This window comes from Vicia villosa, linkage group LG7 (genome assembly GCF_029867415.1).
Source record: "Vicia villosa cultivar HV-30 ecotype Madison, WI linkage group LG7, Vvil1.0, whole genome shotgun sequence".
NCBI lineage: Eukaryota > Viridiplantae > Streptophyta > Magnoliopsida > Fabales > Fabaceae > Vicia > Vicia villosa.
In genome coordinates this window covers 87,967,032-87,983,128 of record NC_081186.1, presented here as the reverse complement: position 1 = coordinate 87,983,128, position 16,097 = coordinate 87,967,032, and the positions used below count along the sequence as shown (strand labels likewise).

Genomic DNA, 16,097 nt, shown 5'->3' with positions numbered 1-16,097 from the left:
CATTAATAGGATGAGTCTCAAGATGCATTTTCAGATTAAGTTTTGGGGAAAAAAATTAGAATGAGACTCGGTTGGGGCGTATTTTGGTGGGACTCAGGGTGCGTCCGAAAATATATTTCCGAAATCAGAGAAGTATTTTCGAATTTTATAGTGTGTTTCCACCACTTTAGGATGGAATAAGCAATTCCCTTCATAGGATTCTGTTTTGATGGGCTTCATAATTGGGGTCTCATGACTCATTTGATGGCTTCATGATTGGAGTCTCTTAACAGTATTTAATATCAAATTTGTGTGCGCAAATATTATTTCTCCTTTCTTTTGTCAATTGATTGATTGGGGGTAGAATTTCAAGTTCTTTTTGTATATAAGATAATTCAAGAGTGTAGACAGTAAGTACATCATCAATCTCTACCAAAATAGTTTGATGTTCTACATATATGTAAAGTGAGGAAAGTATATGAATGAATGACTGAATTTCTTAGTTGCATCCTCCTTACCATTTAACAAAATGAAAGTCCATCAACGAGGACAATAAGGCAAACTATTGACTACTAAATTTGATTATATATTGTATATTCCAATAAAATGTCAAAAATATATAAACTACCTTTACATACTCTGCAAATACTCTCTACTTGTACATGTGTTCTCTGGTTAAAGAACAAACCTTGAAGTTCATTTATGGATATCAAAGCATAGAGAAAAAAAATTGAAAAAATGATGGACAATGATTCTTGAATTTTAATAACTTTTTATCCATGTACATCTAAATACACTAAAAAATCACATTGAAATGGAACCACATTGTTTGGAATATGCTGCTTCTGCTTCTCCTAGGCTATCCTGACCTACTATACAATATGAATAAAAAGAGTGCCTTATTAAACCTTCCCACAAATTTCAGCTTCAGAACTTTCAACATATTAAAAGCATTATTTACACTTGCTACAAAGCTACAATATACATTTTGAAGCTGCTTCCCATCAAAATTTACAAAATTATGTACTAAGGCTTTTCAGTACAGTCTAAGAAAAAAATAGTTTGAAGATCTTATTCTTATTAGTGCAAGAATTGAAACATCTAATCTGAGAAGAATTCTTGCACTTCAACTTGGTCTGTTCCCATTTGAAGAGGGATTGAATCAATTTTAGTTCCTTTTAGCTGAACCTGCTTTTTAATATTGTCCAAATCATAATCTAATTCAGACCACTCCCGGTCTTCCTCGGAAGACGGCTTTTCTGTCCTGTTTTCTACCTTAATCAGTCCAAATCCCTCAGCTTTTACCGGCGACCCAGATTTTTGACATATGCAAGATGTTGGATTCTCGTGAAATTCCCCACTGCCTGGCCTCAACTCATTAGGCTCCCCCATGAACCCTACCTGGAATTTTCGAACTCGAGGTGCAAATTCTTCCCATGTCATGTTATGTTTGTTCATGAATAAGGGGTTCAACTTTTTTCCATTTGGACGGATGGTAGGTTTATGACCAAAGTACCTCCTGCAACAGACAAAGTATAAATATCAATATGCCTAGAAAATGTACTGTGTCCAAATAGAAACCAACTAGTTAGAATAAATTAAGCACATGACACTAGCTAAAAGAATCTCAGGCGTTAATAAACTAGCTTACCTTCTTCCAGCTAAAATTTTAGCCATGTTCCCGTTGTTGTTTGTGACGAAAACATCGCTCTCATCACAAACTATGTAATCAAGTGCAGCCATGCGAGAAGAGAATGAAACAAATGGTGCCAACTCTTCCTTGGTAACTAAGGTATCCTTTGAATGGAAGTTAGGGAAAAGAGCTCTGAGGGGTGCTAATGTTTCCTCACCTCCATATATTTCTCCAGAAGCCACATACATATGAGTGTCAATTCCAAAACCTAGTGCTCTAAGCATAAGACCAACTTCTTCTGGGGTAAGTGGGCACCTTCCATGTCTTCTTTCTTTGTCAGGATTACTTGCCTGTCAGTCACATCAATTAGCAAATTGTAAAAATAAGCCAATTTTCATACAGTTAATAAAAATATCTTGGTTGCCATATTGCCATTAAACCTTACATGTAAATTTTTCCACCGCTTCCTAATCTCACCAAGTTCTGATCTTTCTTTTTCTCCCCCGCCATAATAGCAACCAGAGAATGCAAGCATATCTGGTTCAAACCTATACATATGACACAGAACAACCAGTTCAGATCAACAAGTTATAACATTGAACTCTGCAAAGAAAAATAATTTCCAAATTGTCCTAGAACCGTTTGTCTCAATTACATAAATAATAATAAGCTAATCACATATTGAGGAAAGGCATACACATAGCAAAGGAACCAGGGACAAATACGTAGCTATAATTATTAATCATACCTTAAATGTAGAGCAATGAAATGCTTGCTTTTCACTCTCATCCGCTCCACTAACAAATTTCCCATTCCCTGAATCGAATCCGTAAATTTGAGAGCATGGTAGTTTACCCTGCACCTCAGCTTTTGCAGACCATCATCTAACATATTAGAAAGTCTGTAGTCAAACTTCGTGAGCCGAACAGCCTGCATAATGCAACTTAAATGTCATTCAATCATGGAATACTTGCTATGATAACTAGACTGTTGGAATTAGTTTAAATTTTAAAAATCTTGTTGGACTTAACATAGTTTTTTTTTGGTTGACAAAATGATACTTAACATACATGGTATTATCTAATAAATGATACTTACGTGGTGGAACCTAATAATCTATTCTTGGTTTTTTTGTCAGATTCCAAAATTTCAATGTTAGAACTTAGAACCTCATTTTATTACATGAAAATATTTTTCATAAAAAGTTCCAATTAAGGACTTTTTAATTAAAAACTTACACGTTTCTTGACCAGCACGGGTAAAACACGGTCCTCATAACATTTGGGGGTACATTTCCTTGGAACACGCACCGTATGTGGGGCCAAAATTTTCTCTCCCATATTTGGAAGTTGTTTTATAACTCTTATATCATTCCGGAGGAATTTTATAAACCAATCAGTATCAAATAGTTCAGAAAAATTGCTGCAAAAAAAATCATATATTACTTAGAATAATGTATGATTTAAGAAAAATTGCTGCAAAAAATAAATAAATCATATATTCATGTTTGATTTAAAAGACATCCTAATATGATAGGATAGAAGTAAAATGTAAAGACAAAACCTGTTGTCTTTCCAGAAAGATGCATGATCCAACTCCGGAACAACAAGAGTAGCATTCAAAATATAGGCAGCCACAACAGCATCAATTATCTGCAGCCACATAATATACCGTTTAAATCCGATCGAGAAAATCCTAATTGAGTTTTTTTTAGCAGAACGGCACACACAAAATTTGTATATCCATCAAATTACCAATTTTTCTATTCAACAAACTCCCATGCCAAATCATGATTATTGAGTTTTTGTTAAGAGACATTTCAAGACTTACGTTTCACACAAAAAAATTCAACCCTTTCTTATTTTGCAAATAACCACGAAGCATGTTTATGGTATAATAAAGTTAAAGCATATTTGTATATTTCAGATAGTAGTATAAATAAAGAAAAAACATCTTGTAATAATACTTTGAGTGCAATTATGTTTAGTAATGGAAAAAGTGAAAGAACTATTCATGCTTAAAAACAAAAAACTGGTTAAGTGCAGAAAGAGGTACATAATGTAATTAATAAGTTAATTTCATTGAACTTCTATATACTTGATCAAAATAATTGCATAAACAAACTAATACCACAGTTCATTAAGAAAGAAGCTTAGCTTACCCCTGTTCTTTGTTGATTTAACCCTCCACTTGTTACAATTAACACATATCGATCTGCATGAGTTTTGCTATTGGTCTCTGCAAGAATTAGAGATACTCAATCAAATTGCATATCAATTAATAAAAAAAACAATTCAATATAGGAAATACAAGTCCAGAACTGAATTCAAGAAGAAAAAAAGGACTAGAATGAACTTTACTTGCGAAGTTGACACCGGCATTACTACAGCCAGCAAAAAGCTGCGAGTTCGTCGAATTCCATAAATCATGCCTGTAACTATCTCCACTAGCCTTCAAAATTCAACGAACAAAAAGAAAAATTGAGTAAAATAAATTAAAAAAAAAAGCAGAAAGAAACTGAGAATCACGTTTGATTGAATAATAGATTACCGGAACGGAAAACTCTGATTGATGGTTCAAAAGCATTCGAGACCTAACCAGGCTATTCTCCTAAAACAGATACACAATCAAAGTCACACACAGCACAATACAACACATAGAACGTAATTGAAGTTAAAAGATAATAAAGCGCATTTACCATAGCAGAAGAAGGAGCGAATAGAGAGAGCATCGAGAACAGCAAAAGAACGCAAACAGAGATAGCGGAAATGAGAAAACGGTGGATAAGCCGGCGGCGAAGGACACCGGTGAGAAAAACTCCGATGACTCTGGACTTGTCTGTGTAAGTATGATTCTTCTTTCTCTTCAATGTAGCTATATGCATTTTCGTTTATGAATTTTACAGATTAATTACAGTTACTGCGTTTCGTTTTCGTTTCGATTCGTTTTGGGTATTATTATTATTATTATGAATGAACTATTTGTTATTGATTGAATTTGCAATTGCAACTACAACAATTACGAAGAAGATGAAGAAAATGATGAAATTGTGTTGTTGTTGGAATTTCCATTTCGAAAATGTGAAGTTTTTGCGTGTGAAATATGAAGCAGAGAGAGGGTTTAGTTTAGAAGAAGACTTGTGAACAGAAAGAAAAACGAACGTAACCGTAATTACGCTGAGGTGTTAATGTTGACGATGAAGTAATAAAACGAGACTCGTTTTGGGCCGTTGATTTTGATTTGATCGAAGTCATGTTAGTCCTCGATCCTTATCTAATCCTCTGTCAATCATGCATCAGCAACAGCTTCTAATAACAAGTAACTAATTCTGCCTCTAACTGCTTTGAGCTCACATTACTTATAGGACTATTATACTTTTTGCACTATATAAAATATAAATTAATTAATTATTCAATTTGATAAGATTCTTTCTTCTTTTTTATTTTTTTGGAAAATTACTCAACCGAATTTTTTTATTATAAAAGTTGTTCAACCAATATTAGACACTACTAGTACTTATAACTTTTTATATTTATTATATTACAGTTTATTTTTTAAAAAATATAAATGAATTAAATATTACTATCTCCGGTCTTATTTAAGCTCTGTTTGGTAAAATTAACGGTTGAGTGATAAGCTAACTTATAGCTTATAGCTTATGGCTGATGACCGATAGCTTATAATTTATAATTGATGGTTAATGACTGATAATTGATAAGCTAATTAAAATGTTTGATAAAATTAACGATTTAACTAGTAATAAATGTAAAATGACATAAAAAGATATTTTCTAATTAATAATTAAATGTACATTTAAAATAATTAAAATTTATAAGAGTATTAATGGAAGAAAAAATGATAAGTTATAAACTATAAGTTAAAACGCTATTTAAAATAACGTCTGAGAAATAAGCTATAAGCTAGTAAAATAAACTTTAAACTCATGATGAAAAGACTATTATCAAACAAGTCTTTTATTTTCATACGAGCTTATAAGCTATATGCTATAAACTCAAAATGTGACTTGCTAAACTGAGCCATAAGAGACCGTTCAATTTTTAAGTTCATTAAATAATTAATAAATCTAGTCTATAAATAGACTAAATACATTAATTATTCGATAAATCTGAAAAATAACTTCTCTTCAATAAAAAGGAACGGAGATTTCATTTACATTTTTTTAAAAATAAACTCTAAACTCTAATATAATACATATAAAAAGTTTACACACAAATACAATCATTTTAAAAATAAGATTTATCAATATAAAAGATACAATATTATTATACAATATTATTATACATAAATGTTTGGACTATATATAAAAGATTGTCTTGTTTGTGTTACTAGGACATCAAATGTAGACACATGAACTAAAAAAAAAATTGATCGAATGAATATATATTTGTTATATTTAAGCACTTTATTTCAAACAATTTTAAAAAGTGTTTGTCCTACAGTAAAATTTTACTCTGTCAATAAAAAAAACTTCTATTACTATAAGATGAGATTGAGTTTCATTATAAAAAGGAAAAAAATTCTTTATAAAATAAAACATACTATTCTTTTAGATAAAATATTTTTTTAATTTGACTTTTTTTATTTTATTTTTGTGAACACATCAAATACTTGTCATTTTCTGTTTATATGAAATAAATAGTTAGTGTGTATTTGGGTGCATCTATTTTGCCGTTGGACGTGCATCCAACAAATGGTTATAATTGTCAACGTTTGATTCTAGTCAAACTCACCCTGTATTTACAATCAAATATTTATCACTGCAAAACTGTTTTTTTTAATTCTAAATATGATATTTTTTTCTCACTCTAAATATGGAGTGCATAGCAAGTTTTGTTGGATGCTTGACTCTGACAAATTAACTAGAAGATTCTGTAGCTAAATTTGGAAGTCAAGGTTGGTTAGAGTATGGTTAGTTACTATTATATATGCTTACCTTGCTTTTGCAATTTCTTATTTCTCACTCTTAAACTTTGTTACAACTTACAGCTTTGATTCTTTGGACTTAATCTTTTTCTTTCCCTTATTCTTGAAAAACTGAAAAACGTATAATACATTTTTTTTCTTCAAATTTAATATTAAATTGGAAGTTTCTATAAGACTAAAGATGTGGCTTTGCAAAAAAGCCCATCACAATTTTTTATTATTAAAAAATATAAATAAATTTTTCTCTCTCCTACTCAATACAATCAGTCACACGAATTCAATTAAAAAATAAATTAAATTTTAAATAAGTTTAGTATTTTTTCTCTTCTTATCGGTTGTTTTTAACACTAAGGATTTATGTTCATCCATGCAAGTTTTTCTCAAACCTAACATTAAGAAGTTAGAAAAATTGATAGTATTCAAAAGAAAAAATAAAGAGTGAATTTCATGGAGTATCTTCATCAACAAAGAAGGCTATATTGCCTAATCTATCCACATATATATTTTTCCATAAGAAAATGTGAAATATCTTGAATCTAAAAGATATTATATTGTGTAAAGTATTCTTCTATTTAATTAAAAAGTGTCAATGGACAATATTCACATTAGAAAATGCACAAATGACCAACATTGATTCAATTTCTAACCAAAGACTTCTCCAATTATTTTTGTTAACAAATGCACAAATGCTTGTACTTTTCATGAGCCAAACGCGAGCATTATATAAAGCCAGTTTATGTTTACTCTCATTTCGACATAATTAAACATATGTTGTTTAAACTTATCCTTCATAGTCGAATCAGAAAATAGGTGTTAGCCCTTACCGAATATTCATTAACTTATGCACCATTGAGGGCCGTCAAAGGCCAGATTGTGGCAGATTTCATTGTCGACCATTCATTGGTCGAAATGACCCAAAATTATGTAAGTGAATACTTCAATGGTTCTAGACATAAGGATGGAATCGATATTGGAATTCTCATAATTTTTCCCAAAAGAGGTTCCGACGAAATAGACTATATACATATGTAAAGGTTATGTGGACGCGTTTCCAAACACACACTAAGGATTTGGTTGGTTTAGCGTTAGATTTTATGAATTGCAATGGATTTTCATGTTGAACATAAGCTATGTTTTGAACCTTCACCATTTTCATATCAAATTTGTATAAGGGCATCGAAACGTGCAATCAAACACATTATTAAAGTACCTAATTTATTTTAATATTTTCAATCCACACCTGCATTTCTTTCAATTCCAATACAGACCGTAAGAATTATGTCATGTAGTGAATGACTTTTCATTGAAAAATCTTTCAATGTACACCTGAAACATAGTGCACTAAGTGTAGTAAATTGCTCAACCAACCTATGATGTTCAAAATCAACCTATTCACTGCATGTAGTCTACGTTTGTTTACTCCACTAATTCAATGTTGTTCAATTCCAATGTTATCGATCAAATGTAGAGTACTTTGTGTTGAAGTGTAATTGCACATTCAGAATGTTTGTTGTTAGATGTTTTGGACCTTCTGTTGGGCTTTAATTAGTTTGCCCAAATATGAGTTTAGTATATGTTGTTTTTTATTTTGTAATAAAAAAGTATGTAGAATCATTTGTTGTAACCGTTTTTCAATAACGTAAAATTTGGTTACAGGTTTCTCTCTTTTCCCTCTCTTCCATCATCTTCATCTTCATCTCCTAGCCAAAGGTTACTACCCCACTTAGAATAATTCACAAGTCCCCAAGAAGTCCCCACCTAACAAGGCAAGACAACAAAGTTAAAGGTTACTACCCTAACTAAAGGATTACTATCCTACTTTGAATACTTACAAGTATCAAAGAAAATATCTCTACATAATAAGGCAAGATACAAGCTAAAGGTTACTACCCTGGCTTAAGGATTACTATTCTACTTTGTATACTTACAAGCATCAAAGAAAACCATACATAACAAGGCAAGGAAACAAACAAGTGTACAAGACTTAAGGTTACAACCTATCATGCACACATCTCAATAACTAACAAGAACTCAAGACAAGACATATGCTTTACAAGCAAAACAATTACAATTGTGCATTTAAGTTTAACAAAACTCAAAACAAAATGCACTTAACAAAGTAGCATCACAACAAACATACTTTTGAGTAACAACTCACATGTATCCAACAATTAACAAACATTTTTATATTTAGGCTACAACCTAACATGCTTACTAGCAAAAGATAACTCAAATAAACTCAAACATGTATGAATATACAAGTGAATAAATGAGAAATGAGTTAGGACAGAAGTATAACATGTATTTAAGTATCTCAAAATAAGTACCAAAGTCTCATGGCATCACACAAAAATCTCCCAAGTTTTAGGTCAAAGTAGTATAAGAAACAACAATAGTTCAAGTAATGAGTATGTGGCAATTAGGTAACAACCAAAGCATATTGATGCGTGAAAATATCTCACAATTCAGTATCATAACACATATTTACAACCTCTTATGTCACACAAAGAAGTTTGAATCAAATGGAAGAAGTAACAACAAGTTCTATCCGCAAGCAATGAACATACTTCAAAAGGAAACCTAACTAAGTTAGCTTGAAAAGAAATGAAGTTTCGAAAAGGTGGAACCTAAAAGAAATCAAATAAAGGCAGCCACTAAAAATCATATTATAGGTCAAGGACCTCTCATCAATACATGTTAATCAACAAGTTTGAAACAAAGTAAATGTCTTACAAGAACAAATTAAATTAGGTCAAACACATGTCAAAGTGTGAATGAAGTTTAGAAGCATACATGTTATGAAAGGAACCAAAAATTCAGAAGGTAATAGGCTTCTAAGAGGTTCCCAAACATCTATGAGATTAAGTCAAAGTGAATTAACAACTTTACAAGTCAAAGTGACAAAGTTTGTGTCACAAGTAACAACTAAAAGCAAATTGTATCATGTTAAAAGAAGGCTTCAATTAAAGCTATAAGAAGTAATTTAAAAATCTCAAATTATAGGTCCAAAAACCTCTAAAGGTTCCTTATTATGTACAAAAAAGGATCCAAAACATTTCACAAGTTTACTTCTAATTATGAGCATCATACAAACAAAAGGCATTTACAAACACTAGTGAGTCGAGACTTAAAGAATCAATCTAAAACCTAATCAAAAAATAAAATTTGCACTTGGATTTTTACACATGATATCCTATAGATGTATACTGAATTCACACAAAATATAGGGACCAAATTTAATTTATAAGTCACTCAAACAAGGAAAAACGCACAAAAGGTCAAAATCTAAGCTATCATGAATATGTTGAAGAAAATGGGTCATTAAGAATACCAAAACCAATTATAAAATTCCACAAAAATAATGAAAAATACCCTAACATGTTATAGGGCTCTAAACATATTTTTTCAAATTTTTTATTTGACTCAAAAATGAAAAATCAATCAGAAGTTAAGAAGAAAAGAAAATTAAGCAAAACTGTAAGTCTGCCTAGGTATGGGGTGAACTAGCAATTGAAAATGGACTACCACTTATGTTGTAAGCGTATGGGCCAGATTTCTACTGGTGTGAAAAACGAAACTGCTAGGCCCAATCTATCCTAAACGCACGCCTCATCAGTAAGAGGATGGTGAACAAGCAAAAACAAGTACAAACCCAAGTAACATTCAAAATTCGTGGCCCATAACCTAGCTTTTATAAACCAATACCATCAATTAAGTAGCATGCCTCAGATTTTTACCAATAATTATTTTTATTATATGGTTCAATACATGCAGATGTGACATGAAAATAAATGGACAATACATCAATGGGTCAGCTTTTTATAAATCACTACATGACAAAAATTGTTTCAGCCACTCACCATCTGACACACAATATTCCCTCACCCAAAACGTTGAATTAGATAAAACAAAACAAGGAAAGCAATACGTACACACCAATACCACCAAGCCACGTAAAAAACGAAACTAAGACAATTAAAACAAGTAGACACCGGAGGTAATCCCAGTCGTCTTCTCCGACTTAAATCTCGTCGGAGCGCGACACAAACTCCCCAGAAATAGGAGTCGTGCATAGGTCACGGATCTAGCCTTAGTTATTTCATTCAATACCTCAATCACCATGAACGCAAGCTAGAACCTATGCCCTAATCTCTAAAAATTCCAATAAACTGAGACAGACAAATTTAAACGACTCATCTTAACTTATAGAATCCAACTACAATAATCATATTCAAGACGACACACATTCATACATCATACCATGCCAATGGAATCTACAACAAACCAAATGCAGCAAGCATTCGCCAAATACATGTGAGCTAAGCTCTAGCCTCTGGTGGCGGAGTACGATATATGCAAATGCCATACGAATATCCACTAAACATGCTGAAAAGGTTTCAGTGACTTACCTGACGAATCTTGCAAGAACACGTGAAAGAAAAACTCTACCGCCTCCCTTGGATCTTGATGCGAATAGTTGCAATTCCAACCGATACAAATCTCTGAGAAATAAACTCAGAGATTACTTGAACATTACATGGAACAAAATGATGTGGATAAAGATCTTCGAAGAAGATTTCAAATGCGTATGATGATTGTGAGATGAAATAGAGGATCCTGGTTCTTGTAAGCAGAGATGGAAGAGATCGTTACACTTCCATATATAGACGCATAACCATTTTCGCTGGCGATTCTCTATGGTGGTTGACACTGTTATTGTGAGGATTTTCTTGAAGGAGAAAAATAGAGGAGGTGAAGAATGAGAGCTAATCTCTCTTTGAGTGAAGGAGGAGCAAGAAGCTTTTGTTATGGTTGTTAGAGAGGTTTTGTTGAGAGGTTGAAGGTGGGAGTGAAGAGAGAGAGAGTGAATAGGGTTTTTGAAAACTGGAAAAAAAGTGAATCTGATAGGAAGTTATTCCTACCAAAACTATGAACTAGGGTTTGTAATTGAAAAGGGGAAGAACAATACAAAACTATCTAAGAGATTAGAATAAAGATGACATTTTCATTTTATTAATTGATTCCAAATGTCTCTATGAGACTACAATATATACTACTCTAAATGGATATTAAACCTAAAAGCCCAACAACTATTAAAGGCCCAAATACAACTAGAATCCAATAACAATAATAATAAATAATAACTATTATACCCTTCTATCATTACTTCCCTCTTCAAAACAACCTTGTCCTCAAGGTTGTAATTGAGATAAATCTCTAAATTAATGACCAAAATGGCTTTCAATTTCTTCCTTATGCTTGTGCTGCTTGTCATTTCATCTAGAGCATACATTGAAATTACACTTGACTCCTTTACTTAAAGTTTGGCTTAAGGAACTTTTAAAGCATGCTTGTTGTTTCCAAACGGTTGAAGTAATTTTGAACTCAATCTAGGTACATCATCAGTAAAAAACAAACCCAAAATTGATTTCATGTCACAAGCTGCTACAAGGCCATTTAAAAGTTTAATAGCAAGTTTGGTATTGGAATTTGCAAAAGATAACACTTGTGCCATATAACTTTGAGGAGAAAAAAATAACATTTCAATGAGGTTCTTTTCCTTGTGAAGTGTCATGGACTTCCATTTTCAAAAAGAGCAATTTTTTTTGTTTATAAACAGGAACAATACTGCACTCATTTCCTACACCATTGAGATCCATACTAACAGATTGCCATCCATCATTAATTATCACAAATTTAGTAGGAATTCCACCATCCACATCTGAATAGAGAAGAATTGAATTTTCATTAGGACTGTAGGAAATAGTCTTAGGACTTTGATTCAAGCTTAAAGAACCACGTCTTAGAAAAGTAAGTACTTGTGTCTCTCTCTGTGTTGAAAATTCATAGAATCGCAAAAAATGGTCTTTCGTGTCGAACAAAGAATCACCACGAACTGCGAAGGCGGGCCTTTCTCTCTCCAGCTTGAAGACTATCATGCTACAGTCATGACCAGCTTCCAAAAGATTCATTTTAGGATGCATTGAAAGAATCCAAGATCGGTCATGTTCCCTGCAGAAAGTTTGAATACCAGTCCTCTTTGTTGCTACACTAATCTTTCCCGGATCCCACACAATGAAGAGAAAAACTCCACGAATGTTTATAAAACGGTAATAGAAAACATATAGAGTTTGAAGGAATTCAAGATGCATGATGTGAAGTGCAACCACCCCTTCTGGGTGAAGAACTAACATCCTTATGATATCAATGAGAGGAAATAGCATTGTGATTGGCCACGAAGATAACATTTTTAGTAGCAAGGCTATTTCAGAATCTGCAAATTTACTAACATGGTAATGTGAAGTATCTTTCAGTGTATTGTCAATGCCATCTAGTCTGGAAACGTCCAACTCAGCCAACGATAACTTCTGCTTTTCCTGGTCAGATAATAAGGCATTATTGAACTCGGCAACCTTTTTAAAGATCCCGTCAAAATGAGCAGTATCAAAAGCAAGCATCCCTTTCTTAGGAATATGCTTGAATTTAGGCTTCACAGAGATGTCGGTTGTGCGTGAATGATGACCTGGTACATAAGCATTGGAGCCGGTGTATGAATCACGAAATGAAGCATCAAAAGTGGTATCCTTTTGTCCATTACTGTGAAGTATGAACTGTTCGACTTGTTCACGAAAGGAAAGAGGAAGACCCTCCTTGAGGAGCCATTTATCAGCAACACTATATGCACTATTTGACTGGTTGTACGTCAACTTCCTGATAGGTATACCATCCCCAATAGCCACATTAATCACAGAATAATATTGAGCACCGTCGAAGAGAGGGCGGCTTGATCCTTCTGGTCCATCAACAACTTCAACTGCAAGTCCCTTGAGTCGCTCGATTTCTTCGGTATCATCCACTTCCAATGGTTGAAGGTCTTCGTGAATGACTTTGGCAATATCCTCCTTAGAGGAATTAGGTTTGAGAAGACCTTGTTTAAAAAACTCTTTGCGTTTGAGGGAGATTGCTCTGTCAATTTCACCAAACAAATCGTCTTGAGAGGATTCAATAGAGGAAGCTTCGTCAAAAACGTCATCGGCGTCGTCGTTTACAGTGAGGTAAGTGGCTTGGTTGTTTTTAAAATCCTTTTCATCTTCTGGTATAAGGAGAGAGTTCTCAATATTTTTAATCTTAAAATCAAACCTGCTGCGAAGGAGAGGGACGATGTTGACGTCGTCAAGGTCGTTGTATAGGTGAACATCGGTGCCGATCCAAAATATTGCCGTTGATGCTTTGCTCAGAGATTCCGCCGTCGCTCCGAATTGGGGATACCTTTTAGCTTATATATTTAAATGAGAAGCAAATATTTGAGATCTGATTTGTTTCTATTTTGATTGAAAGTGAATTCAGGAGAGACGATGGGTTTAGGGATAAACCACTGCGTTTGAGGATGGGGTTTGAGGTTTGGGGAGAGGGTTTCGCCAATTCTCATTGTAGAGTGAGCTGCCGGAAACGATATAAGCATATTTGTTTTTTGAGTTTTTTTTAAAAGAGGGATGAGTCACTTGGAGAGACTTATCAGAATCTCTTCTAATTTTAGAATGGGTTTGATATTGATGACAATTTGTGGAAGAGGTGTTTGTTGGTTGGAGTTGTTGATGATAATTATTGTAGGGATATGAATAAGGAGATGATGAATAGGATGAATATGGGTTAAGATTAGGTGGATGTTGAATGCAGTATAGGGCAAGCAACAAAAAAGATTTGGAAATATTGATCCGGGAATTATCGTCCTCAGAGATGGAGAGATGCCATTCAACAGTTTCTACGGTTTCGAGCTTGGGTTTGAATGAGCAAAAAGTAAACAAAGATATAGACAAGAAAAGAATAAACACATTCTTAGAAGAGAAATAACTTATCAGGAAAGTAAATATATTCACTCTTCACAAACATACATTTACCAACCCGTTATACTCAACCTACGATACTCATCTATGTTATCACGTATCTCTCACATAAACGTCCATCTCTGGAGCATAAACGAGATCATCTCACAACTAAGGTTATCTCTAATGCAAAGTCACGAGAACATCTGTGTTCTCGCGTCGGCGATCTCTCGTGCGCCGCTCAAACACGAAAGCATTACGTACAGATACCCACAGTGAATGCTAGCTCTAAATCTATCTCTAGAGTTCAGAACCAACAGATTATCATCCTAGATAAGGATTCAAGAAGTTTATCTCTAAAGCACCCCAAATCCCCAGCATAGAGCAAAAATCCAGGATAATATCAACACAGATTTGTAAAGCAAGTTAAACATAACATTATAATCGGTAAATATACATAAGATTCAAGTAAATATACAAACAAAACCCAACCAAAGAGAAATACACAAAGAAGAAGAGAAATGAACCGAAAATCTCTCGGTTTGTCAGCTTCGTTCGACGCTCAATCCACCCCCGATCATCCGTATGCAACCTCCGAAGTTGTTTTCTAAGCTAATTTTGATCTAAGAATGAAGTTGGTGGTGTTAGGACTCAAAAATACCCAACCCATAATCTAAAAATGTGATTTTTGCCCCTTTTAACGAGCTGCTGTCTTAGCAGGTCCGCTCAGCGGACTTAAAATTGTATCCAGACTCTGATTTACTCCGCTGGAGCTCCGCTCAGCGGACTGACAGCAAAAGTGAAATATTGTTTTCGCCATAAGTTGAGAACCGTAACTCCGAATTGCGCCCGGTTCGAAGCGTTGGAAAGCTTATTCAATGCTCTATCCAATAATGAATGAATGGAAACAAAAACGATAATTTTTATCATCCTTATTTTGAGCCTTATTCTTTGATGAATTGGTAGAATTTGCATTCTTGAAGCTTAGCCTTTGGTCTTTGTTACTCAATGCTCCAAAGATGCATGAATACCTATAAAATGAATGGAAAACTATTAATTGGTATAAAAATGAATCAAAAACACAAGTATGCACATCTTTACACAAAAGTTAGGATTTTATTACAAAAATCATAAGAATAGAATCGATAAGTGCCACAAATATATACTCAAAATATCGACATTTTGACACTTATCAAACTCTCCCCAACTTGAAACTTTGTTTGTCCTCAAACAATGTCAAATAAATCAAAGAATCAAAAGTAATAAACCAAAGAATTTTGAATCAACAAGTTTTGAAAACCAGAAACAAATGTATGGCTCAATACAAAAACGTATAAACATAGTAAATACTTACCACTATACTACAACGACAACATATAAATGAAACTAATCCTAAGTACAAAAATCATGCAAAACATTCTAAACCAATACATGCTATCTCATGAATCACACCTAGCAAAATTTCATCAATGGATGAAGAACACACAAAGGTGAGGGACTTTTAACACTCATCCAACAATCTTGCAAACAAAAGATTAAATTATGCATTCATCCAAAAATCACATTGAAGATACAAAAGCAAGAATCACAAGGACTTTTCAAGGTTGTAATGTGGCTTGGTTAACAAACAAAGGATATGTCCTAAGGCTAATCGAAACAAAAACTTGCCTAAACCTAAGGGAGTGATCAATCCACCAAAGTCCTAAGCAACAAAATCT

General features: G+C 33.3%; 1 protein-coding gene across 1 annotated transcript; it reads right to left on the bottom strand.

Moving 5' to 3' along the window:
* Window positions 1–739: 739 nt before the first annotated feature.
* LOC131617727 (protein ROOT HAIR SPECIFIC 17) lies at window positions 740–4,923 on the bottom strand. The gene is made up of 10 exons (XM_058888982.1): window positions 4,311–4,923; window positions 4,163–4,222; window positions 3,973–4,063; window positions 3,774–3,850; window positions 3,176–3,264; window positions 2,851–3,034; window positions 2,361–2,542; window positions 2,058–2,160; window positions 1,631–1,962; window positions 740–1,498 (listed from the first exon to the last, which is right to left on the bottom strand). Exons 1-10 carry the CDS (start codon window positions 4,494–4,496, stop codon window positions 1,081–1,083), a joined length of 1,722 nt encoding a protein of 573 aa, XP_058744965.1. The 5' UTR covers window positions 4,497–4,923; the 3' UTR covers window positions 740–1,080.
* Between the last annotated feature and the right edge of the window lie 11,174 nt (window positions 4,924–16,097).